The sequence below is a fragment of the Octodon degus genome, unplaced genomic scaffold (assembly GCF_000260255.1).
Source record: "Octodon degus isolate 3935 unplaced genomic scaffold, OctDeg1.0 scaffold00041, whole genome shotgun sequence".
NCBI classification, from domain to species: domain Eukaryota; kingdom Metazoa; phylum Chordata; class Mammalia; order Rodentia; family Octodontidae; genus Octodon; species Octodon degus.
The window spans coordinates 12,549,822-12,573,239 of record NW_004524617.1 but is presented as its reverse complement, the minus strand read 5'-3'; the positions used below and the strand labels follow the sequence as shown (position 1 = coordinate 12,573,239).

Sequence of the window (23,418 nt, the reverse complement as noted above, 5' to 3'; positions counted from 1 at the left end):
TGATGACAAAGACATAAAGTTGTGTAACTACTATCACAGTCAAGATACAGAGCAGAGTTGTATTTTCTGGCATCATCTTCCATCGGTTACCGTAGGCTGCCACTCTCAGAGATGTGCAGAATGAAACTATGTTCTGTGTGTCTCTGTGCCTGGTAAGGAGTCAGTAGGTACTGAATGTTTAAATGTACAACAAAATTATGAGGACAGTTTCCCCAAAGAATATCAGAGAAAAATCTTGACACTCCTGCTGGAGTATTATGATGAGCTGTTTTATCTGTGAGGACTTGGGGAAGAAAGTTGTCATATATTCAATTCACTACTTCATTTAATTGGGTTAGGGAGCCAAGGACTTAACTCAGCAGGATAGCTCCTGCCCGGCAAGTGCGAGGTCATGGTTTGATACCCAGTACCAAAATTAAAAATAAATTCTCTTGTTAATTGGATCAGGGAGAAAGAATACCTCCAACACGAGCAACCATTGCAGTCTCAAGTAATTACACCAACTACTCCTATTTTCTAGAAATTAGACCTAGTTATTAAGTCACTTAAAGGGATACTTTTTCTTTCTCATATTCAAATATGCATCTATTTTTACCTATCCAGTTCCATTCTAGCTCATGGATAGAGTCATGCATGTACCACCATAATTAGGATATGAAACAATTCCATCCCATAAAAACTCTTTCCTCCTATTCCTTTATAATTTCATTCTTTATTCCCACTCCTAATTCTTTCAGCTCCTACTCTTGTCTCATCACTAGGAATTTGTCTTTTCATGTGTGGCTGTATCAGTTTATGGATCCATTTGCCCATTGAAGGATGTTTGGGTTATTCCTAGTTTGGGAGAATTAAAAATTCAGTTGTTATAAAAACTCGTATACAGGTTTATATGTGAACATAAATTTTCATTTCTCTAGGAGGAACATTCATGTGTAGGATTACTTGCTCAGAAGGGAAATATATGTTTCATCACTTAAGACATTGCCAACCTTTTTCAGAATGGTGGCATCAGTTTTCATTCCATGAACAGCATATGCACATTACAATTACTGAGTGTGCTCATGGGCACTTGGTATTAGTGGCATTTTTTTTGTGGCTGTTTTAATAGATGTGGAGTGCTGTCTCACTAGTTTTATTTTCTATTTGCCTGATAGCTAATGATGTTGAACATCTTTTCATGTGCTCACTTGCCATCTTTATGTCCTTTTGATGAAATGTCTCAAGTTTAACTATGTTTTTTATTTGAGTTGTTTGTTTTATACTGTTGGGTTTTCAGAGTTTTTTTAAAAATATATTTTGAATACAGATCCTTCACTGGACATGCAATTTGCAAATACTTTCTCCCATTGTATTACTTTCCTTATTCTCAGTGTATTTCAGAGTAGAACTTTCTAATTTTGGTTAAGTGGTGTATATTAATTATGTTGTTTCATAGATTGTGCTTTTCATCGGATGTTGAAAAACTCAGATTTTATTTATAAAGCTATGATCCATCTTGAGTTAGTTTTTGTCTCAGGTGTGAGGCTTAGGGCAAGGCTCATTTGTTTCTTTTGATCTATGTATATCCACTTGTTCTGATATTACTTAAAAGACCATCTTTCCTCTATTGCAGTGTTTTTGTACCATTGTTTAAAAAACCATTTAACAATTTGTGTAAGTCTGTTTCTGGATCCTTTATCCTCTTCCATTGATCTCTGTGCTTAACTCTTTGTTCTCTTCCATTGATCTCTGTGCTTACCTATTTTCTAGTACCACAGTCATGATTACTATAACTTCATGGTTAGTCTTACGTAGTCTGATTTCTCCTCCATTTTATTTTTTTGGAAAATGTTTTAGCTGTACTAGTTCTTTTGTATTTCTGTGTAAACTTTGGAATCTGCATGTCTTGATCAACAACAGCAAAATGTCTTGGTGTAGGATGTTTATTGAAGTTGTACTTTATATCTTTTTGAGAGAACTGACATCTTTATTATGTCAGCTCTATGGACACTATTTCTTCATTTACTTAGTTCATCTTTGATTTCTTTCATTAGCATTTTGTAGTTTTCTGCATGTAAGTTCTATGTGTATTTTGTTTGATTGATACCTAAGGAATAATTTTATCTTAAAGTTAGGTTTCCAATTGTATACTATAGAATATGGAAATGATATAATTTTTGTATTGGTGTTTCTGTAATTCAGAAAGTAGCAGGTAAATCATCTTTCTCAAAAAGGTTCTGAGGATTAATAAAACATTAAAAACAAAAAATAATTTGAATAAACGCATTATCAATATGCAGTTCTTGAAATAAATTTTGTAAACCTGTATTTATTGGCTCATATATGTGGCTACATAATACTGTCAAAGTTTTAAAATGACAGCTTATATGTGTAATGTCACATTTGTAAAATCCACATATTTATATAAATATGTATGTATGTATATCCTTAGAGAAATTCCACCTCTAACCCTGCAGTACCACGGATCAAACTCAGGACCTTGAGCTTGCTGAGCAAGCACTTATTCCACTGAGCTATCTCCCCGTCCCCTTAGAGAAATTTCTAAAAGAATGTTTAATATATGGCAAAAAACATATCTGACTGATTAAAGTGGTAGGTAATTTTTCTTTTTTTACATTGCTTTTCTCTAGTTGAATATTTCACAATAGATATATATTGTGTTATCTAAACAAAAAACTGCTTTATAAAGGAGACATAAAACAGTGAATTGTAATATTGTCCTTACCAGTGAATGAAGATCATGGAGATACAGTTCCTATTTTGGAATCAGGTACCTGCATAGTAGAAATCTTGATATTGCCTGACTCATTAACATTCTACATTTTTATATGGGAAACCAAAAAACTATGCTACACCATGGAGAATATTCTAAGAATGTCACATTTGGAATTTCTCTTTTCTCTGACTTTTTTTTTTTTGGTACTGGGGATCAAACACAGGACCTTACTTACACTTGCCAGGCAGGCACTTATGCTGCTGAGCTATCTCCCCGGTTCCCATCTCTGACATTTTTAAATTATATTTGTTTGTCTTCCAAGCAAAAGGGGTAGGTTTCAATCTTGGCTCCACGTTAGAATCATCTCAGCAGTTTTTTTTTTTTTTTTTTTTTTTGTAAACAATATCAATTTACTGGGCATCTGCTCCGGGGAGCCAAGGTTTATAGAGTTGTCGGCAGCACCCACTGCCACTCCATTAATGGAAGAACCACAGTCTGCAAGGACTCCCAAGCAGGCGGAGCGCCCGCAGTCCCAAAGCCGTGCTGTTCCATCTCGAGAGCCAGACACCACATTCCGCCCGCGGTCCACGATGGCCATATCCAGGATACCTCCTTTGTGCCCTTTGAAGGTCGCCACACAGGTAGCATCTTCCGCTGACCAAATCTTCAGCTGAGCATCCATTCCCCCACTCAGAACCACAAGGCCTGATGGGAAAAACCTACAACAATTCACATCAAATACATGTCCTTCCAACACTCTTCTGAGTTCTCCATTGGAAGCCTGCCAGATTTTCATGCTCCCATCAGAATTAGAAGACACACCAAGTCCTCCTCCACTGGAAATGTCCAGGCATGTTATACTCTTTGTATGAATCCTGGAAAAAATAGTATATGGTGCCAAAAACTTAGAAGATGCGTTTTCCTTTGGACACGAAACATGAATGCTTTTCTTATTTATTTCATTCACAACAAATCCTTCCGAAGCTGTAACCTCTGGGATGCCATCTAGTCCAATTCCTTGACAAGTTAGGCTGCCATACAAAGATGGTTTCCCTGGGGGGTGACAACTCAGCCAGGCCTCTCCTTCATCTTTCCTGAGGGCTTGGGCCCAGTCGCTCTGGATCCTCAGAGGCGCCGCCTCCACCCGCCCGCCTCTTCCGTTCCTTCCCTCAGCAGTTTTTTTTAAAAGATGATTTTGGGGGCTGGAGAGATGGCTCAGTGGTCTAAAGCACCTACTTAGAACAAGCTTGGCAAAGCACAGGGACCACGGTTCAATCCCCCAGCACCACATGCCAGCCAGCCCTGCCCCCTGGTGGGCTGAGCTGGCCACACACACACACACACACACACACACACACACACACACTAAATAAATAAATTTTTTAAAAATTAAATAAACAAATAAAAGATGATTTTGCCTTCTCTGGAGCATTCCAGATTAGAATTTCTGGGAGTGGGGACAGGATATCAGTTATTTTAAAAGTTGTTGCATATGATTATTAAATTCAGCACATCTTGATGAATTCTGTAAGGTATAAAAACTATTGGGCTAGGGGTATACTTTGGTGGTAGAGTACATACCTGACATGCACAGGACCCTGGGTTTGATTTTCAGAACAACAAAAAGCTTGGTTTTACCTTTTTCCATGAAATGAAAATTTAAAAATGATCTTTAAAAAACCCATTGAGTATTTTAAAATGTTATTTGTATTGACTACATGTGAAAATAAAGAAGTATGCGTGCTTTCACACTGTAGCAAGTTATGGACTTAGGAAGGAAATAAAACTTTTAAAGCAAAATGAGTTGTCCTGTGTCCAAAAATAATTTTAAAATAGCTCAAACCCTGTTAAACCTTTTAATACTTTCACATTTTTAGTGAAAATTTACCACCTTAAGACATTTCTTTGTATTTCTTTTTCACTCCTTGAAACACGGGTATGGTGTTGCCTTTTCATTTAATAGCACTCTTCCTGTAAGTCACACCATGACTAGGAAACTCTGCAGGATAATTAGCATTGCTCCAACTTCTCTCTGTTGTGGGTATGACTTACAAACTTAAATAAAGAGGATTTGTATATATGTGTCATCCCCCCTGTATCTTTTCTAGGAAAACTCCCATGTAATGATGTCACTGTATTATCTGATCCTGCGTATGCAGAGGAATCATGGTCTTTTCAACCCTTTAGAGGGGTTCTGAAAACTGAAATACTGTCACCACCCTCCCAGCCTTCCTTATGACTCATCACAGCCTTTTTTTTTTTAAAGTCTATTTTAAGGTAACCATCTGTAGGAAGTGCCTAGTTTTGCATAGACCTAACACTCTATGAGCATGGCCCCAAAGTCAAAATGGGACAGTCCATAGACTGTGCTTTGCATTTCCCAGTGTTCCTCATAGGAATCAGATAACAAAAAGGAGACTGTGAAATTTTTTCAGTAGCTATAAACTTGAGTGAAATATTGAACCATACCATCTTTTGAAATACTTTGAGCTTCTTCAAGGTTACTGTGAGAACTTCAGAACTCTTACAGACAACCTAGGCATGGTGTTGCAGGCCTGTAATCTCAGCCCTTGGGAGGCTGAGGCAGAATGATTGCTGTTAGTTTGAGGCCAGCCTGGCTACATAGTGAGTTTCAGGCAAGATGGAACTGTATAGTGTGACTCTGTGAAGGGAAAGGAATTAAGATATATTATGTCCATGTGCTAACTCCCCAGAAGGGATGTAAACATGTACCACAAATACGCACTGATAAATAAAAATATGCAGTTCATGGGAGAACTGTCAAAAAATTACAATGTGGTGTTTTACTTAAAGTATCTTCAAGAAAGAGACAAGTGAAATTAGAAGGAGAAGGTTCCAGTACGTTAATGCGCATTATATTATTACCCAGTATATTGCCATTTTCAGAGCATTTTCTTTCCTAATGCCTTCTTCACAATATTCTTGATGTATGCAGGACAGTGATTTCTGTATCTCCCAATCCAGGATGACAGAAGCCTGCAAAGTTTGGCACTTGGGATGTATGGTGCAGTAGTGTGTTCTTCTCACATTGCCTTTTGTTCCATTTCCTTTCTTTAATTTCATTCCTAGTCATCTCTGTGTTTTTCTATGATCTCTCTGACTTGATCATTTCCCACATCAGTTCATTTTCCATACTATTTCTAAGATTGTCTTTCCAAATCAAAGTAGAATGCCATCTTCCAGCTGAAAAACTTACCTTGTGGTTGCTTGCTTCTTGCAGATTAAAATTCAAAATCATGAAGCATGCTTTGGAACCCAGGCCAACCTTTCTACCTTCTTCTACAATATGAGAGAGTTTGGCATTCCTTAAAGAGCCTGTGTGCTTTGCTCTGTCTCTGTGCCTTTACTTCTACTGTCTTCTGCCTAGAACCTTACTCGGGAACTTATGACAAACACTTCCCTCCTTGTGCAATTGTCCTGCCTTCAGTGGCACCATCTGGAAAGCTTTTCCCACTATCTCTCCAGCACAGTGTCTTACTCTCCTTTGTACTTCAGTGACCCTTTACCGCCAAGATGATTGGCTGACTTCCTCATAGGCCACAAGCTGTGCTGCATAGTGGTGTGTTTAGCCTCACGTCACCTGAGCAAACTGTAGTGCCAGGAACTTGGTGGGCAAGACTTGTTTCAGCAAGTCTGATATTTGGAACCTTCAGAAAAGCTGTGGATACAACATTTATGTTTAATGGAATAGCCAATTCTTATATTTTATTGTTAATGATTCTACTACTAGTATATTTTTGAGAATGTCATCTTTTGTTTCTTTTGCTTGTTTATGTTACCAACGATTGAGCCCAGGAAGCACTGTACTACATTGCTGTGCCAAGCTCCTTTTTATTTTGAGATAGGGTTTTACTAAGTTGTCTAGACTGGCTTAGAATTTGGGATCCTCCTGCCTCACCCAAATAGCTGGAATTACAGTCATATACCACTATGCCCAGTTTAAAATACCATGTTCAATGTCTTGTTATCTAAACTTTAGTCTCCTAAATTACCTTTGGAATATTTAAGAAGTTATTAAATATTTTCACCTTAAGATATTTCTTTGTATTTCTTGTTTACTCCTTGAAACACAGGTATGGTGTTGCGCTTTCATTTAGTAGCACTCTTCCTGTAAGTCACACCATGACTAGGAAATTAGCTTTTGCTGGTTTGTATTCAGTCCTATTCATTCATTCATTCATTCATTCATTCATTCATTCATTCATTCTCTCCCCCATCTCTGTCTCTGTCTGTGTCTCTGTCTCAGCAGGGAATGGAACCTTGGAGCATTATGCGTACTAGGCAATCATTCTACCACTGAGTGACATCTGCAATCCTGTAAAGTCTCTTAAAACTGTACAGTCATAGCTTTCCTGTTGTCACCATAACTAAATATTCAAACATACGGTTTTGGGAAGCCCTTAGCACCACAGATATTTGGTTTTGTGTGCTTTTTACCTACCCCTAGTACGCAACAAGTTCCTCTTACGGAAAGAAGGGTGATGGGTCCTAGTTGGCTTCTGCTTCCTGTTGGAGTTATTACGTGTATGGATCATATCTTAATGATAATGACAATGTGTTAGGGAAAATCAGTATAAGTAGGAGAGTGACTAATAATAGAATGTGAAATTGAGACTGCTACTAGGGGCCTTGGTAAAGCTTTGCACATCTAGTCCTTTAACATTGCAACTTCCTTCCTCTTCAATATGTAATTAGTGATCGTGGTGCACCTAATGCGCTGGCAGAAGATAGTTCAGTAACAAAAGACTAAACATTTATAGAATGGTACAGCTTTGTTTTCAGGGAACCTCTCTTTTCCATCCGATTTCCAAATGGTCATTTTTCAATTTTTAGAAGGTAACTTGAGTATGTAACACAGAATTAAATGTTTGGCCAATCTTAATGCAGTATGTCATTCTGCAGTCTGAAGGTGGTAGTAAAAGTATTTTTGCAGGAATAAGCTAGTGCAAGGAAATGGGCAAGAATTTAGGTGACCTTTTTTTTATCAGACCATCTCTAGCAGTTGCAGAAGAGCTGTACCTTTTTTTTTTTGCTGTTGTCTTTCCTTTTTTTAAAAAAAAATTGGTAGAAATGCAGTTTGCCACACTTGGAACCTTATAAAATACAAAAAACAACCAGATAACAAACCAAAAAGAAATTATTGAACTCATGTGCTGGGGAAAACTCCGAGCAGAGTTTGCCCCCTTTGCCAGCGATGCCTCCTTCAAAATCTTAGGACACTTTCCCTATACCTCCATCTCCTTTGTTTCTGTTGAGGCCAAGAGTCAGGCACATGACTTTTTCTATTTGGCTTTACACTTAAAGTTGTCCTATAATTCCAGGACCATGTCTTGCCATGAGACCACTTATTATGACTTAGACTTGGCAGGCATTTATTTTATGTGAAGTCACAGTCACTAGAAGTATCTGAAGTTCCATTTCGGTATTTATAAGCATGTGCATTGTAAGAGCAACTCATTTTCACCTGACTCTTTGGTAATCCGAAGTTAATGTCTGATGTTCCTCGTGATGTTTATTTCATAGAAAAGATAAGCAGTTTGGAAAAAAAAATTAGGATTTGGTAATATTATTATTTTTTTTTCCGGAACCGGGGATTGAACTCAGGCCCTTGTGCTTGCCAGGCAGGCGCTTATTCTACTGAGCCATCTCCCCGGCCCCAAGATTTGGTAATATTAAAATGAATCAGTTGCATGTTTTTTGAAGTTTGAAGAACATTTATATTTGCTGAACTTCTAACGAACACATTTATGCTATGTAATTGTTGACCAAAGAATCTGTTTTAAGCCAAATTTTGACCTGTATAAATGATATCACACTGTTTGTGAAAATAGGTTCTAAGCAATCCTTATTTCCTTTTCTGTTGTGGAGCTGAATTCTCCCATCAAAGATTATATAAAACATATATTTTTGTATATTCTTATAAAATTTGGCTTAGGATCTTGGAGGTTTAAAATTTGATCAAGGTGGTTACATACACACACACACACACACACGCACGCACACACACAGAGTTTTTTAAAGTCAGGAATCATGCATTTTCCTCTAAAGTAGACAATCAAAATAAGCAGTTTGAAGAGATGGATTTAAGACAGCAAAATTGTTGTATCTTCAGCTGTGTAAAAGAAGCACCGTACCTTGGACCAGAAAACATGTATTAGCGATGGTTCGGTTAGTGACTGCAAGAGCAAAATAAATACCATAGTGTAAAATACAATTCTACATGACAGCATGTTTGGCTAGTACTGAACATCCAAATTTAAAAACCAGTAAAATATGCTCTGCTCCTTTTGTGTGAGAATACATTAATAATGGAATCTTACAGTGCCATTGCTCGATTTACAGAGAGGTCTGGTCAAGTCTTGTGACTGTTCTCTAGGAGAAGTAGGGAGTGAATATTGGTTGCAATCTTAACCCCAACAAGTTGCCTTGTTTCTGCTTTTCAATCCTTCCATTGCTTTTGCAGTATCCTTGCAAGATGTGTATTATCATTTATTTTCAATGTAGAAGGTTAATCAGGAACATCACTTTCAAAAAAATGACAGTGTGACCAGGTACGTGATAAACTTACAGGCCCTGGGATATTTTCTTTCTTCTGTTAGAGTAAATCTTTAAACAGTCTCTGTACATGCAGAAAGAAGGTACCGTTAAAGACCCCAGATTGCAAAAGCAGTGCCACTTCTTCTGAGAGCTTTGGGGCAATCCTCTGATGTGTAATTGCTTTTACATCAGTCACAAGAGAGAGACAAGAATGCGCTTTCCTTGAACTTAACAGTTTGGGCAATTTTCTATAATCCAGTAAATACAAATTGTAGCTTGATTATTCATCTACGTCTGTCAAGCAAATTTTAATGGATGAATGAATGAGTCAAATCTATGCGTGGAAATATACAAATGTGCAAAATATGGGTCTAATTACCAGGCTGCTGAATTTACACAAGGTCAGGTAAACAAGGCACCAGTGTAATGATTATTAATTGTTAATAATGCCTTTGGGAAAACATTCGCATTTTCCCTCTGAATACCTAACAGTTTGCTTCTCTAGTCATTTTGGTCTGGAAAAACAAAAATATTTTTGCCCTACTTCTATCCCTTCCCTATAATTGCTTACTAATTATTTTAGAATAATAGGTAAAATATAATACATTTTTCAGTACTCTATTGAAAAATCACAATTTAATGTGATGGTGAGAGAATTAAGGGAGGTAACATACTCACACAGCAGAATGAAATAGCTGCTATCTTTTGTCTCCACTGAAGGGAAGAGCTTGTCCTCCCCACCCCCCACCCTCTTTTCAAACCTAGTCGACATTCTAAAACACAAAATCAAGGTGGTAATAAAGGAAAGGAAATCAGAGCAGGCTTTTTTCCCCTCTATTTACCATAGTAAGTCAACATTTGACTCTGTCTTGATATTCTATAAAATGAATGTTGGAAAAAGAATAATATCAATGAGTAGTTTCCCATCGAAATGCCCAAGGGCCGAAATAATTGAGGGCGTACTTGCTGAGGTTTTTCTTAGTTCAGTAACTCTTGATCACTGTGCTGCTTTATAGCTGTGCTATCATTAAGGGCTCTCCATGTCTGGAAGGACACCCCCCTCTCCCAGCTTTAATCCAAAAGTCGTAAATTGTAGAACTAACATGTCGTCTGCAGGTCACCCAGGCGAAAACACTGTATCTGGAGAAATCTATCTTGCTGCCACTGTGCTTTGAAAATCTTTTGAATATTTTGCATTAATGGTACTGCTGCAATCTCTTGCTGGGCTGTCTTCTCATCTTCTACATTCAGAAGTTTTTCTCCATAGCTAATCTGAACATTCTTGTCTCTGTTCTAGGCCTTACTTCCTGTTACATACCCATTTTTCGATGTTGCAATATGAACTTACCTTTTTTTTTTTTCTTTCGTAAGTAGCACTCATATCTCCCTTTTGTTCTTCTCCCCACCCCTGGAATTCTTTATTTTTTAATCATGTGAATCAGATTATACTGGATATAAGCTATACTGATTTTGGGTAATTTTTTTGAGCTTAGCTTTGTAGGTAGTACATCCTATCTTATTTGATCTGTCATTCTAGAATATAACTTAAAACAGTTTACACTCATGATGCTGTAGAGGCTTAATTAAATTTATGTGGAATGATAGCAAAACTTTTGTTCAGGCATATGAGATATCATTACCTGCCCTTGCAGCAGATGCTTCCATGCATCAACACTGTCAAATCGTCATTCTTCTAGGCAGACCTTGTTTTCTTATGACTGTTCGTGGCACTTGCCATCTGTCTGTTTAAATCCTCAACCTTTAAGATCCAAGATTGTCTCACTTCTTGGGAGCTTTCTGTGGACATCACAGCTGTGGAAGGTTTTTTGTGCTCAAAATCCCTAAAGAACTTTGAATGTATAATTTACCTTTCCCAATTTCTTTAATATAGTTTCTTGGAGTTTTCTATGTGGCAAATCGTTTTGTTCCCTATTAGGTTGTAGACTTCTGGAGAGTAGGAAAAAGAAGAAAGAATAATATTTTTTAAGCTGTCTGTCAAGCACTTTGCTAAGCATTTTTTTTTACATACATGATAGTTAATTCTTATAACAACTCTGGGAAGTGGATGGTATTTTCTTCCATTTTTATAGAAAAAGAAGCTGGGTCTTGTAGAAAGAAACAGCCAATGTTAGAAGGACAGTATAGGTACAGCTGGGATTTAAAATTGGACCTCTGATTCAAAGTGAAAGCCCATCTATTTTCAAAAAGCCTCCTCCACAAAAGAGTAACAGTTTGCCTGCTTGTCTATCAAGTTACTAGAAAGTTCAAAGGACAAAATAGGAGTGCAGTATTTGATTGAATTTATGACTATGGAAATCTCACTAGCTTCAGCTTCATTTCTTTTACCCATCTACTATTGGTAATGTGAATTAGCAATAAAATAGCAAAAGCCTTTGTAAGTGTCCTCAATTCTCAAGAGAAGGATAGTATAGGAGAGGTTGACAGTTGTTCTCGAACCTCAAGACTACATATTTGAGGGAGATTCTTTTTTGTCTGTTTTTAAATTTCTCTTATATTAATACCAACATTAATGGGTATTGTTAAATGTTTGCATTTCATTTTAAGAATGTACATCTCTTTCTAGTAGCATGGATAGTCTATATTTCTGTCAAGAAACTAGTAAACCTCCAGAGAATTAAAACTACACATTCTAAAATGTATATAACCTAAGGAATATTTTCCCCTTGCTTTGAGTGTTTACTCCAGAACTAAACGTCTAAACGTGGCCATTCACTAAAAAGTTGTGGTCTTACTCATTTCAATTTAGGACCCAGAGCTGAGTTGTAATTTTGTCTATAGATAAGAAAAATTTGGCATCATCTTTCATAGAAAGTAGGCTGTTGTACATTAGAGTGACTTTACCTTTATTTAAAGTAGTGAATTTTTAGTGAGGTGTAGTCCTTGTCGAAGAATAATTATAAGGATTAAGAAGGAAGATTAGCAACCAAAGAATGAAAACAATTTCAGTTTAGTGAGCAAAAACAATGTGACTCAGTTCTGGGGTGATGAAAATACGTTTTAGGTATCTGAGGTTTCTTATCATTTTCTGTGCATATTGATAAGTTCAACCTATTTTGTAAAGTTACTAATGCCATAATGCATTTTCCCATATCTTCCAGCTGAATTTTTTACTATTATTGATTGAGGATTCAATTGAGAAGTGTGTTTAGAACCCTGCTTTCTGTGGTAATCACAGAAGTCAGTGGGAAGACAAGAAAATTGTATTGAAAGAAATTGTGTGCGTGTGTGTTTTGTGTTTCAGCATAGATTATCTCTGCCAAAATAATAGCTGTCATTTTGTTCTTGTTATATTAGTGACCTGTAGCTTACCACTACTCCTTTTGCCTCAGTCTTGCTTCTGACCACTAGCTATTATCGTCAGCAAGACCTTTTTAATTGAATGTCCAAATTTGAATGGTTCTTGTCCTAATATCATTGTAATTCTGATCCATTTCAAATTAGAGGGCCCACAGTTGTGACCTCTCACCTCAACACAATAGCCCTTTAACATTCAGACTTTGAAACTTCACTTCTGTTTAGAATTTCATATCATGCCCATCCTGGGGGGAAAAGATGGAAAATGTATACGCTGAGCCTATAGGACTTCCTGCAGTGCTTATTAATCCTTTATGGATCATTTGAAATTTTTCTAGTTTATTTAAGCTTTGCTGCTTGTATCAGATTGTTCCTACGAAAAAAAGAAAAAGTGATCATGCTTTGAATTTTTAAAAATGATCTCACTTTCAAGCAAAAGCACTTTTATGCTCCATTAAAGTTGAATTTGCCAAACTCTTACATCGCATTAACACAAGCTTTACTGGATAGATAAACGTGTTGTTCAAAGACTGACTTGAACTTTACCAAACTGCATATTAAGATTTTTATCTTTATACTTATTTCTTAAATTATTTTAAAATAGACTAGTAAAATAGATTTGCCCAAATGAAATCCACTTTAGTGAAATAGTTTTTGCATTTGATTTAAAATATTAATATAGATTATAAGACAATTACTTGAAAATGAAGCTAAAATAAAAGATTTTGAATAGTTTTATTTTCCCATACATTTTTATGTTGTATCAATATCTTAGCGACAATTCTGTTTTATTTCTCAAAAAAATTGTACAAGCAGTTTAATAATTTTGAGTTATGTTTTTAATCAAGTGTGCATCTTTGAAAGTTCAGTATTTTCTTGTAATTTCATCCATTTCAAATTAAAGAGCCCTAAGTTGTCACCTCTTATCCTATCATCTCTTCTTCGCATCCTTAAATTTTTAGTGATTTAAACAAGAAAATGACTTAGCTTTCCCTTTTCAATTTATTGAGTTTTGAAAGTATGCACAGAGCATCTTTCTATTTTCTATGAGCATTATACTTTTCATTTGTATTTAAATAAATAAAATAAGTGAAATCTGAAGCATTTAACTCAGAAATAATCTTTCAATATGTATTTTTTTGACCCAGGGTTACTAAGAAAGTTCTAGTTTCATTTATACCTTGTTTCCCTTGCTTGCTAAAACAAGTATAAGGACTGAGTTTTTTTCTTTCCAGTCTCCTTGGCCTTCAGGCTTTAATTTAATGTGTTTGTTCTTCAGAAAGAATGTAACTGAGTTTTCTGCTTGAAATGTCATAACTTGAGTCATTTGTAGGAAAATGGATGCATCTTGAGAACACAGTGTTAAGTGAAATAAATCAGACACACAAGCTTAAACAATGCATGGTTGCTCTCAAAGATAAACCCAAATTATAAATAAAGAGCAAAATGAAGGGCGATAAGAAGTAGGGGGATAGATCTTTCTCAAATGGGAAGGGGATCAAGAGATAGAGAGGGGAGGGAAAGGAGAATTGAGATGTGTTGTTGTACATGTACCAATTCCATGAGAAATGTAAACATTGTGTACTGCAAACAGGACTAAGAAGAAATGGAGAAAAACATGAAACGTTTACAAAATATGTCATTTTATTTATCAAAAATACACATGTTCTTTTTTAAAGCAATAATTTACATCAGCATTTATACTGCACTTGGAAAATATTTTAATGCTAACAAAAATATAATTTAATACCAAGCCAAATTTTTTCAGCTCTTTTAGATTCTGCCTTTTTCTGCCTTTTTAGCTGTTCAGTCACTGGTGTTCTTATTAAGAAGGAACATACATTTTCAAGAAATTACTTTTTAAGGCAGACAACAAATTGTATATACAGAGGAAAAGGAGAACTTTTATCTGCCTTGTGGCAGGAAAAATCCAAACAGTTATATGAAATATTTAGCAAGTTATTTTAATGTTACAGTTTGCCAATCCTGGGAGATCGATAGTACTTTGTTAGTAAGAAACTGTATTAACTTTGACTTCTAATGTAAAAATCTGTAGTGAATTCATTTTTCACTAATTCACTTTCTTGTCTCCTAGTGTTTGCATGACCTTTCAGAAATGTGTAGTTCATATTTTGTGCTGTACAAAAGCTGCCCCTTAGGTTGCATTGAATAATGTGAGGTTGATTTATGAACATAATGGTAGTTCTCTGTGGCATTTCCAGTTCAGACTTATTTTTTGTTTGCTAAATTCATAAGTGGAGTATTTTTAATGTTACCACATTAGGGAAAAGGTTAACTAATGCTGGGCTTCTCTTTATGGGCAAATGAGAAGAGTCATTTTGGTTGATTAGTGGAAGATTGTATTCTCAAATATTTTCAGTCTTGGTCAGTATAGATGATATGCTATGTTGTTTTGGCGCTTTTGGAGGGGTTTAACATCAAAAATATTTCAAAAACTGCTCAGTATTATACAGTGAGACCAAAAATCATTCCAGGATAAGAAACTTAGAACATGGCATTATTTCCTAAAGTCATCTACTTTGAGAAGCTCTGACAAGAGGAAAAAGCAAGAGACTAACCAAATGTTTTCATTCTCTGGAAAGTTTCATTCCTTGTGGAGGAGCCTAGTTATCCCTAAGGAAGTGGGTAATGAGAATTCTTCAGGTTCAAGTATCATCTTTCTAAACATTATTTCATTTGAGACTTAGCTTTCATTAACCAACTAATATATTTTGGTTATATACTCACTATTTAATGTTGCAATCATTGAGTTGTCTGCTGTGAAGGAATAGGGAGAAGATGCTCTATTTTCCATTTTCATAATTCTCAAGTTATCCACCACTAAGCAGTGGATCCATAGCAACCTGAGGAAAATGTATTAAACATCCCTTGAACAAGAAAAAAATCCCACGCATTACACCGTATATTGCTGGAGGAAAGACATGGGCTTGTGTATATAGGAAATATACTTGTCCTCCAAAGTCTGTTAGGGTAGGTTAGGGACACTTGCACTGTGCTCACAGTGTCATCCCACGAAAGGCAGGGTAGTGTTGCTTGGAAGTACCCTCAGTAACATGCCCAAAATTTCACAGGATGAAGGGTTTACCTGAGGCATGTGGCCACTTACGTAGAAGAAGAGCAGAACTGGGAGCTGGTGCCTGCCTTTGTGTTTGCCATGGGTTTGCATTGTCTGCCCTCTGCAAGCAGGGCATGGTGAAAGAAGGCACAAAAGAGCTTCTGCAGTCTGACAGGCATCCTCACTAGAGGGAGGCTAGAATATTCCTCCATCGGAATCAGTCTTGCTATCAGAGTTTAATTCCATCAGTTTAAAATAAAAAGATGGGGCCGGGGAGATGGCTCAGTGGAATAAGTACTTCCCTGGCAAGCGCAAGGGCCTGAGTTCAATCCCTGGTTCCGCCAAATAAATAAATAAATAAATAAATAAATAAATAAATGGAATAAAAGCCTATTTCTTCATTTCTTGACTGAAGTGTATCAGACACTATCCTAGGCTCAATGACTTCAAAGCTAAATGATATGATACTAGCCCTTGGGACCTAAGAGTCTGACCTGTCATTGCCCGTTTCTCTCTTCTTTTGCCTCTTCCCTTTATCCTCAGGCTTTTTATCCTCTTTTACATTAGCAAGTTTGGATCTCTTCCTCCTCCACTTGAAGTCAGGTTCATCATCTTGTGCTCCAAATCTTCCACATAAAAAGAGTCATCCCAACTGATACAATTGAAGATGCTGATTAATTTAATCTAGTATATTGTTTTCCCTGCATCAGCATTCATTTGAAGAAAGTGAGTGATGCAGGGAAAAATATAACCCTGTTGGGTTTTGTTTACTTTAGAAGTCACTTTAAATATTCTTTTGATAATAATGTTCCTGGTAGGGCAGCCAAGATATATATCCTGGTCTGGATGGACAGATCCTTTCTGCTTAGGGAATAAGTTTGTCAAACATTATTACTGGCGTTTCGGTGACACTGCCAGTGTTGTAGGAAAGTGGAAAAATCTTCATTTTATGCTGATATGCAAAGGGGCTATGTGTGTTCACTAACTGTGGCAGGTTTGTGGCAAGTTAGTATAGTATCTCAGTCCTTCTTCCCTCCCCAAATAATTCATAAAATTTGTTCTGTTTCAAGTGACTTTCCCTACTTGATGATAGATTGAAGTTCAGCATGTGGAAATATAAATCTCTCTGTTGGCTTCTGATGTACAGAGCCTTCTGAGAGTGTTCCCAAGGAAGAAGACTTGATTAGGTAGAGACTTCTCTGTTCTTAATAATTAATGACCTACTCCAGCCCCATTTTCTGCTTTCCTGGAGGAACACTCAGTGAGCATACTTATGCAGCAAAGTCAAATTCTTTAGTTTTATTGTATAAAACATCTGATGAGGAGCTAAAGAGAATTTTCTTATTGAGCAGCATCTCCTAAGCTCCAAAGTAGAATCAGAAGTTGGTCAGTGCCTAGCAAATGACAGGTAGCCTAGAATCATCTCAGCATTCAAAGGAGATATTTCAGGCTTGTTGAAGATGGGTGAAATATAAAAGCAGATTTAAGGGCTAATGAAAATTGGTTGGAGAGACTTGGACAACTGAAGCTAAAGAATCTTTTAACCCATTCCATAACATGAAAGTGTCTCCTATGGTAGAAGACATTTTCTGCAGGAAACTTTTCCATATGCTTCTGCAATGTAGAAATTACAGGCATTGGAAATTGTATTAAAATTCTTAGTGTTAGAAATGGTAGCGCCTGCGTGCTATGCCAGCCCCGCCTCCAAGGCACGCTGAGGCAGTGACTGAGACTGGACTTGGTGCGCGACTAATCCCAGCACTTGGGAGGCTGAAAACAGGAACACTATGAGTCTGATCTGTATAGTAAGACCCTGCAGACCCTGTGCTTAATACATAAAAAAAGAAGTGGTAGCGTACACCTGTAATCTCAGTACTCAGGAGGCTAAGGCAGGAAATCATTGTGAGTACAAGGTCAACTGGGGCTACATAAGTGAGTTCAAGGCCAAGCTGAAATACATAGCAGGACCCTGTCTCAACAAAACAACAAAACAGGGGGCCAGGAAGATAGCTTAGTGGTATAAGCGCCTGCCTGGCAAGTGCAAGGTTCCAGGTTTGAGTCCCAGTACTGAAAAAATTAAAAACAGAATAAAATAAAATCTTTGGTAATTAACATAATTAGGAGATATATTTTGGGCTTTGAGAGGAGATATATAAAGGTTACATTTCATTTTTCATTGTAACATTCCACCTTAGCCTGGTTTTTGTTTGGTAACTATGTAATTCAGTGTCATAATTTCTAAATGCTTGTTAAAGCTTATTTGAGTAAATCCACACCCACCTCACACAGCCACGCTCTGCAACCCGCTGAGTGCTGCTCTTAGAGTGTCTGATTCTAGGTCTAGGGGATAGTGTAGAATTGGCATCTCCAGCCAGTTGGAAGGGTGTTGATGCTGCTGATCCAGAGACCACACTCTAAGAACCACTGCTCCAGACATTCACCGACGGGGGGTTGTGAATGGAACCAGGAATACTAGATAGAGTCCCATGTAATAATGGTGGAATAACACGATTCTGCTAACTGTCTTATACCAAAGACTGCAATTCTTTTTAAATTTTTGCATGAAATTCATGTATGTTACCGAGAAAAATTCGAGGAATAAAAATTTGAAGAGAAAAAATTTTTATTATGTTCCATTGTTAGGAGCATTCAAAAAATGGTATACTAGACACAAAAGAATTAAAAGAAAAGTGCTTTCAATGAAAGGAAAATGTGTATCTTTACCAACCTCAGTTGTGAAGTTTATTGGAAACGTTATATTCACTTTTTTAAAAAGTATGTCAGGGCTGGTCAGATGGCTCAGTGGTCTAAAGCACCTACTTAGAACAAGCTTAGCAAAGCACAGCGACCTGCGGTTCAATCCCCCAGCACCACATGCCAGGCAGTCCCACCCCCTGGTGGGCGGAGCTGGGGCCCCCCATATTTAAATAAATAAATAAATAAAATTAAAACCAGCACGAATTAAAAAAAAAAAGTATGTCATAAGGGCCAGGGAGATGGCTCAGTGGAATTAGCGCTTCCCCAGTAAGTGCAAGGGCCTGAGTTCAATCCTGTGTTCCGCCCCCCAAAAATAAATAAATAAATAAATAAAAAGTATATCATAAAATTAGACACTAGTATAGGTGTTAGAATCTATCTAGCCTATTGCAGTACCCTCCTTTGTGAAAAAAAGTCTGAGGCCCCCAAAATTGAGGTCTCTCCTATGTTGTATGTGGGGTCTTAAGGTACAACTAAGAGAAATGTTTGATTAATAAAATTTAACTTAAATAAGGTCTTTTATGAAAAAGTGCTTTAAAGAGGACTAATATCCTAAATATGAACGATGTATTTTAGTATTTAGTCAACCATTTAATATCCTTAAATAATTTGAGTGCCAATGTTAACCTTAGGCACTCTGATACAACAGTCTCTATGGAGTCTGTAATTACTTTTAATATAATTACTTTGTTTTCAGTTGCAGAAATCCCTAATTCTTGGGTCTATACCTGATGATTCTTGGAAAATCTGCTGCTACTCTCAGCCCAAGGAAAATGGTGATCATTATCACATTTTGAAAGTATTAGCTATTGTGACTAGATAAGAAAAAGAAATACATAAAACATGGAAGGGAAGGAAGGAAAGTATTATATACAAATTATTATAAATCTGGGAAACTGATAATACATTGTTTACTAGTTATAAAATTAATATTAAATCAGTAGCTTTGAGCTATATGAACAATAATCAGTTAAATATAATCAACTAAATCCCATTTTATTTTTTTCTTTGCTTTTTTATTAATTTTATTGAGAAACAAATAGCAATGAGACAGTTTCAAAACCGATTAGTAGGACAGTTTCAATAATTAATACATTGCAGATTGTTGTCTTTGTAGTGGTTATTCATAGTACAAGATACAGACATGATATCCTGTCCGATGAATCCCATTTATAAAAGTGACTAAGAAAGATAAGAGTACATAGGAATAAACTTATAGTACTGAATATTTGAAGAAAACTTTAACGTGCTGCAGAAAGACTTCAGACCTTAGTAAATAAAAAGGTATGCATTGTTGGCTGGGATGGAAAAGTAATTTACGATTATCAGTTGTCCTTCCAGTTTATCCATAAATTACAAAGTTTCCTTGATTTAAAAATAATCACAGGAAAATTTTGACAAGAAAAATGATTTATGAGTCCTACGTTTTCAATTTCTTAGGAGTTTAGGGTAGTTAAAATATTTTGATTCAAAAGTATTTGGTGATTTTAATGGAGCTAGTATAGAAATGTCCAGCAAGAGATCTAAAATTGCATATAATCTTTTATAAAATGAGGGTTCTTATCAGTATGGAATGGTCATCTGAGAAAAAATATAGTTGAATTTCTCCTTTGCTGTCTATGCTTACATAAGTTTCAGGGTGAAAGAAAAACTTACCTAGAAGAGGATACCATAAAAATAATAGATACTTTTAATAATCTTGGAGTTGGGGAGACTTTTCAAAAATAGACTTTATTTTTTAGAATCATTTTTTGGTTCGCAGTAAAATTGAGAAGCAAATACAGAGATTCCCCTAAATTCCCTGACCCCACATATACATCACCTCCCCCATTGTTCCACATTCCCTGCTACAGTGGTATGTTTGCTATAGTTTATGAATCCGTATCAATACCATTGTCAGCCAGAGTCCATAATTTACCTTCATATTCACTCTTAGGGTGTATAGAGGCCAGTTTTCTTTACATGTAAAACACTCTTGCAAATTAAGTAGAAGTACAACCTAGTAGAAAGATGAGAAAAGGACAGGACAGGCAATTCATAGAGAAAGAAATACAAATGGCTTACAAACATAGGTAGGGATGTTTAAGCTCACTCAATTTCAAATAAACTTATGACTGGGCCAGGGATATAGCCCAGCGGCATCAGTGCCTGCCTGACAAGCACAAATTCCTGAGTTTGATCCCTGATATGAAATAAAAACAAAAACACATACACACAAAAACCACTTATGACTATTTTTCACTTGTCAGAGTAACAGAGATCCAAGATTTAAGTAATACATAGTATAGACAGTGGGGAGAAGAGCACTCCCATATGCTGGTAGTGAAGGTGAAAAATGGTATTCCCTCTTTGGATAGCAATTTAGTGACATCTTTCAAAATTGTGAGTGAATATGCCATTTGACTTAGCAGTTCCTATTTGGGTATTTCTCTATATAGATGTGCAGTACTTACTCTACATTTAAGGTACTGTGCTTTATTTATTTGCAATACCGGGGATCGAACTCGGGGTCTTGTGCTTGCCAGGCAGATGCTTATGCTGCTGAGCTATCTTCCTGGTTGCACTGTCAATTTATTTGTACTCATGTAGCGTAAAAGCCAGATTCAGAATGCTAGATGATACATACCCATTTTTTTTTTCAAAAAAGGGAGGTATAGTTATATATAATAAAATAATAAATTGTATTTAACCCACTACATTGAAAATAGTCTTTTAATATGTAATAATTACATCAATGAGCTATTTTGTATTCTCTTTTTTGGACTAAGTCTTTGAAATTTGCTGTATATTTTACATTTGCAACACATCTCGGTTTGGACTAGCCACATTTGAAGTGCTCAAGCCACATATGAGCCTTGGCTCCTATATTGATTGAGCAGCATAAGTGATGAGCTTAAGGAGTGCTGGACAAGGGCCATGGATATAGCTCAGTGGAATAAGTACCTGCCTGGCAAGCACAAGGTCCTGAGTTCAGTCCCTAATACTTAAAGAAAAAAGAGTGCTGAACTGAAAGTTCAGTCCACATGTCCTGTGACTGTATGTAAGGAATCTTCCTTCTCCTGGGCCTCATTTTCCTCAGATAGAGTATGAAGGATTATACTACAGCACTGAAGTCTCTTCAAGTTTAAAAGTTATCTTACTTGGTATTACTTGTCAAAGTAAAAATATGCCATTGTGGTCACTTTACATAGGCACTGTTTTCACCAGCAGTTGTGTGATTCTAACACATTTCATATTTTAGGAACTATATTGTTAGAGTAAGGATTTTGTTGGGGTTTTTTGTTTGAATGAAGAATATTATTAAGGTACATATGTGATATAGACTGTTTAGCAATTGGTCAGTTCTTTCAGAAGAATCAAGTAGACTTGAAACTTTGATAAGTTTAATGCTGCTAGAAAACCTGGATAAGTAAAAGCATGAACCACATAAAATACAGAGAAAAAGAAACCGAAGGAGAGTTGAAAATGTTTGTAAAATTAATTCTCTTTATAGAGTTCACTGTTCAGAAGGTAATACCCAGTAAGAGAGAGAATGAGAATACTATAATATACAGTAGTAGTTCTCAACATTGACTGTATATTAGACTCTTTCAGGGGGCTTTTTAAGATCCCAAGGCCTATTCTATATCCCAGACTGGTTCTCAAAGAGAGGTCCCCAAACCAGTCACAGCAGCAGCAGTATCTCCTGGGTATCTGTTAGAGATGTAACTTCTGCGACCCCACCCAAAACCTGAATCAGAAAGTCTGATGGTACCCAGTTACCTGTGTTGTACTTCTTTGGTGAGTCTAGCCAGAGTTGAGAATGGAGGAGCAAGAAGGATGTGGGCCAGGGATAGCAATTGGCTTTCATATTGAATGCAAGGTTCCATCCTGTTGTAGCCATGGGGATGAAGTGGGAGAGAGAAAATACACTTGTTAAGTGTCTGCTATTTCTGAGTTAGGGATTTGAGTAATTTATTATTTTTTAGGAGATTGGATGTGTATTCCTTATACATAAACTTGTCTAAAGAAGTAGAAGTCAATAACTGACCCCACCCCTCCCCCAAAGAAAACCCCACTGGGAATACAAGCCAGTAAGGGAGGGTGAGGTATACTGGGTAAAATGTTAAAAGTGAAGACATTCTGAACAGATTATGAATTATTTCATTTATAAAGGTTTTTTAAAGAAATTCAGGGGCCGTGGAGATGGCTCAGTGGAATAAGCGCTCCCTGGTTCCACCAAAAAAATAGGAAAACCCAATACTATTATGGACTGCTGGACTATTTTGGAATATTTTGTTGAGTTCACACACCTATAATATTTAAATGATGGAACTAAACAAAAAAGGGGATACAGATGAATGCCCATTTTGTATCTGTGTATTCAAAATGGTTAGGATAGATATATAGCTACATTCTCTTAATTCAGTGAATAGAGGGATGTGTTCTAATAGTGTTTGTAAATAGGATATCATGTCTGCATCTTGTACAACAAATAACCACTAGGAAGACAGTATGCAATGTGTTAATTATTGAAACTGTCCTACCAATTTGATTTGAAAGTGTCTCATTGCTGTTTGTTTCTCAATAAAATTATGGAAAATAAGTAAAATGAAATAAAAATAAATAAAAAATAAATTCAGCTGGCATGGGGATTTTAGGTCCATTTTGTGATCGGTTGTCAATTCTGTTTGATCAAAAAGTGGTGAAGGAGGGGCTGGGGAGATGGCTCAGTGGAATAAGCACTTCCATGGCAAGTGCAAGGGCCCAAGTTCAATCCCCAGTTCTGCCAAAAAAAAAAAAAGTCATGAAGAGACTGGTGAGATAGCTCTGCAGTCTAAGCACCTGTCTGGTAAGTACAAGGACTTGGGTTTGATCCCTGGTACCACATGCTGGGCCAACCACCAAAACTGGGCATGGTGGCACAGGCCTGTAATCCCAGTGTTTCAATGGCTGGGACAGGAGGATCACTATGAGTCCAAGCTGAGTAGTGAGACCCTGTATCAAATAAATAAAT

The 23,418-nt window shown here is 36.6% G+C and overlaps 2 protein-coding genes across 3 annotated transcripts in view; one reads left to right on the top strand and one right to left on the bottom strand.

Annotated features, from left to right (window-relative positions):
* The window catches only part of Pola1 (DNA polymerase alpha 1, catalytic subunit), a 345,612-nt gene that overhangs the window by 191,331 nt on the left and 130,863 nt on the right, over positions 1–23,418 (top strand). The gene's annotated exons all lie outside the window — the stretch shown is intronic.
* LOC105742188 (proteasomal ATPase-associated factor 1-like) lies at positions 794–18,102 on the bottom strand. Its single transcript, XM_012514771.1, has 4 exons — positions 17,951–18,102; positions 16,160–16,291; positions 3,131–3,879; positions 794–834 (listed from the first exon to the last, which is right to left on the bottom strand). The coding sequence occupies exons 1-4, from the start codon at positions 18,100–18,102 to the stop codon at positions 794–796; spliced, it is 1,074 nt and encodes a 357-aa protein (XP_012370225.1).

Coding starts and splice junctions, on each gene's coding strand:
- LOC105742188 (XM_012514771.1), bottom strand. CDS start 18,102: ATGTCTGGAGCAGTGGTTCTTAGAGTGTGGTCTCTGGATCAGCAGCAT. Junction 16,292..17,950: donor GGGTTGCAGAGCGTGGCTGT/GTGAGGTGGGTG, acceptor TTTATGTGGAAG/ATTTGGAGCACAAGATGATG. Junction 3,880..16,159: donor AGAGAAACGGGCAATGACAG/GTCAGACTCTTA, acceptor TGCTGAGGGAAG/GAACGGAAGAGGCGGGCGGG.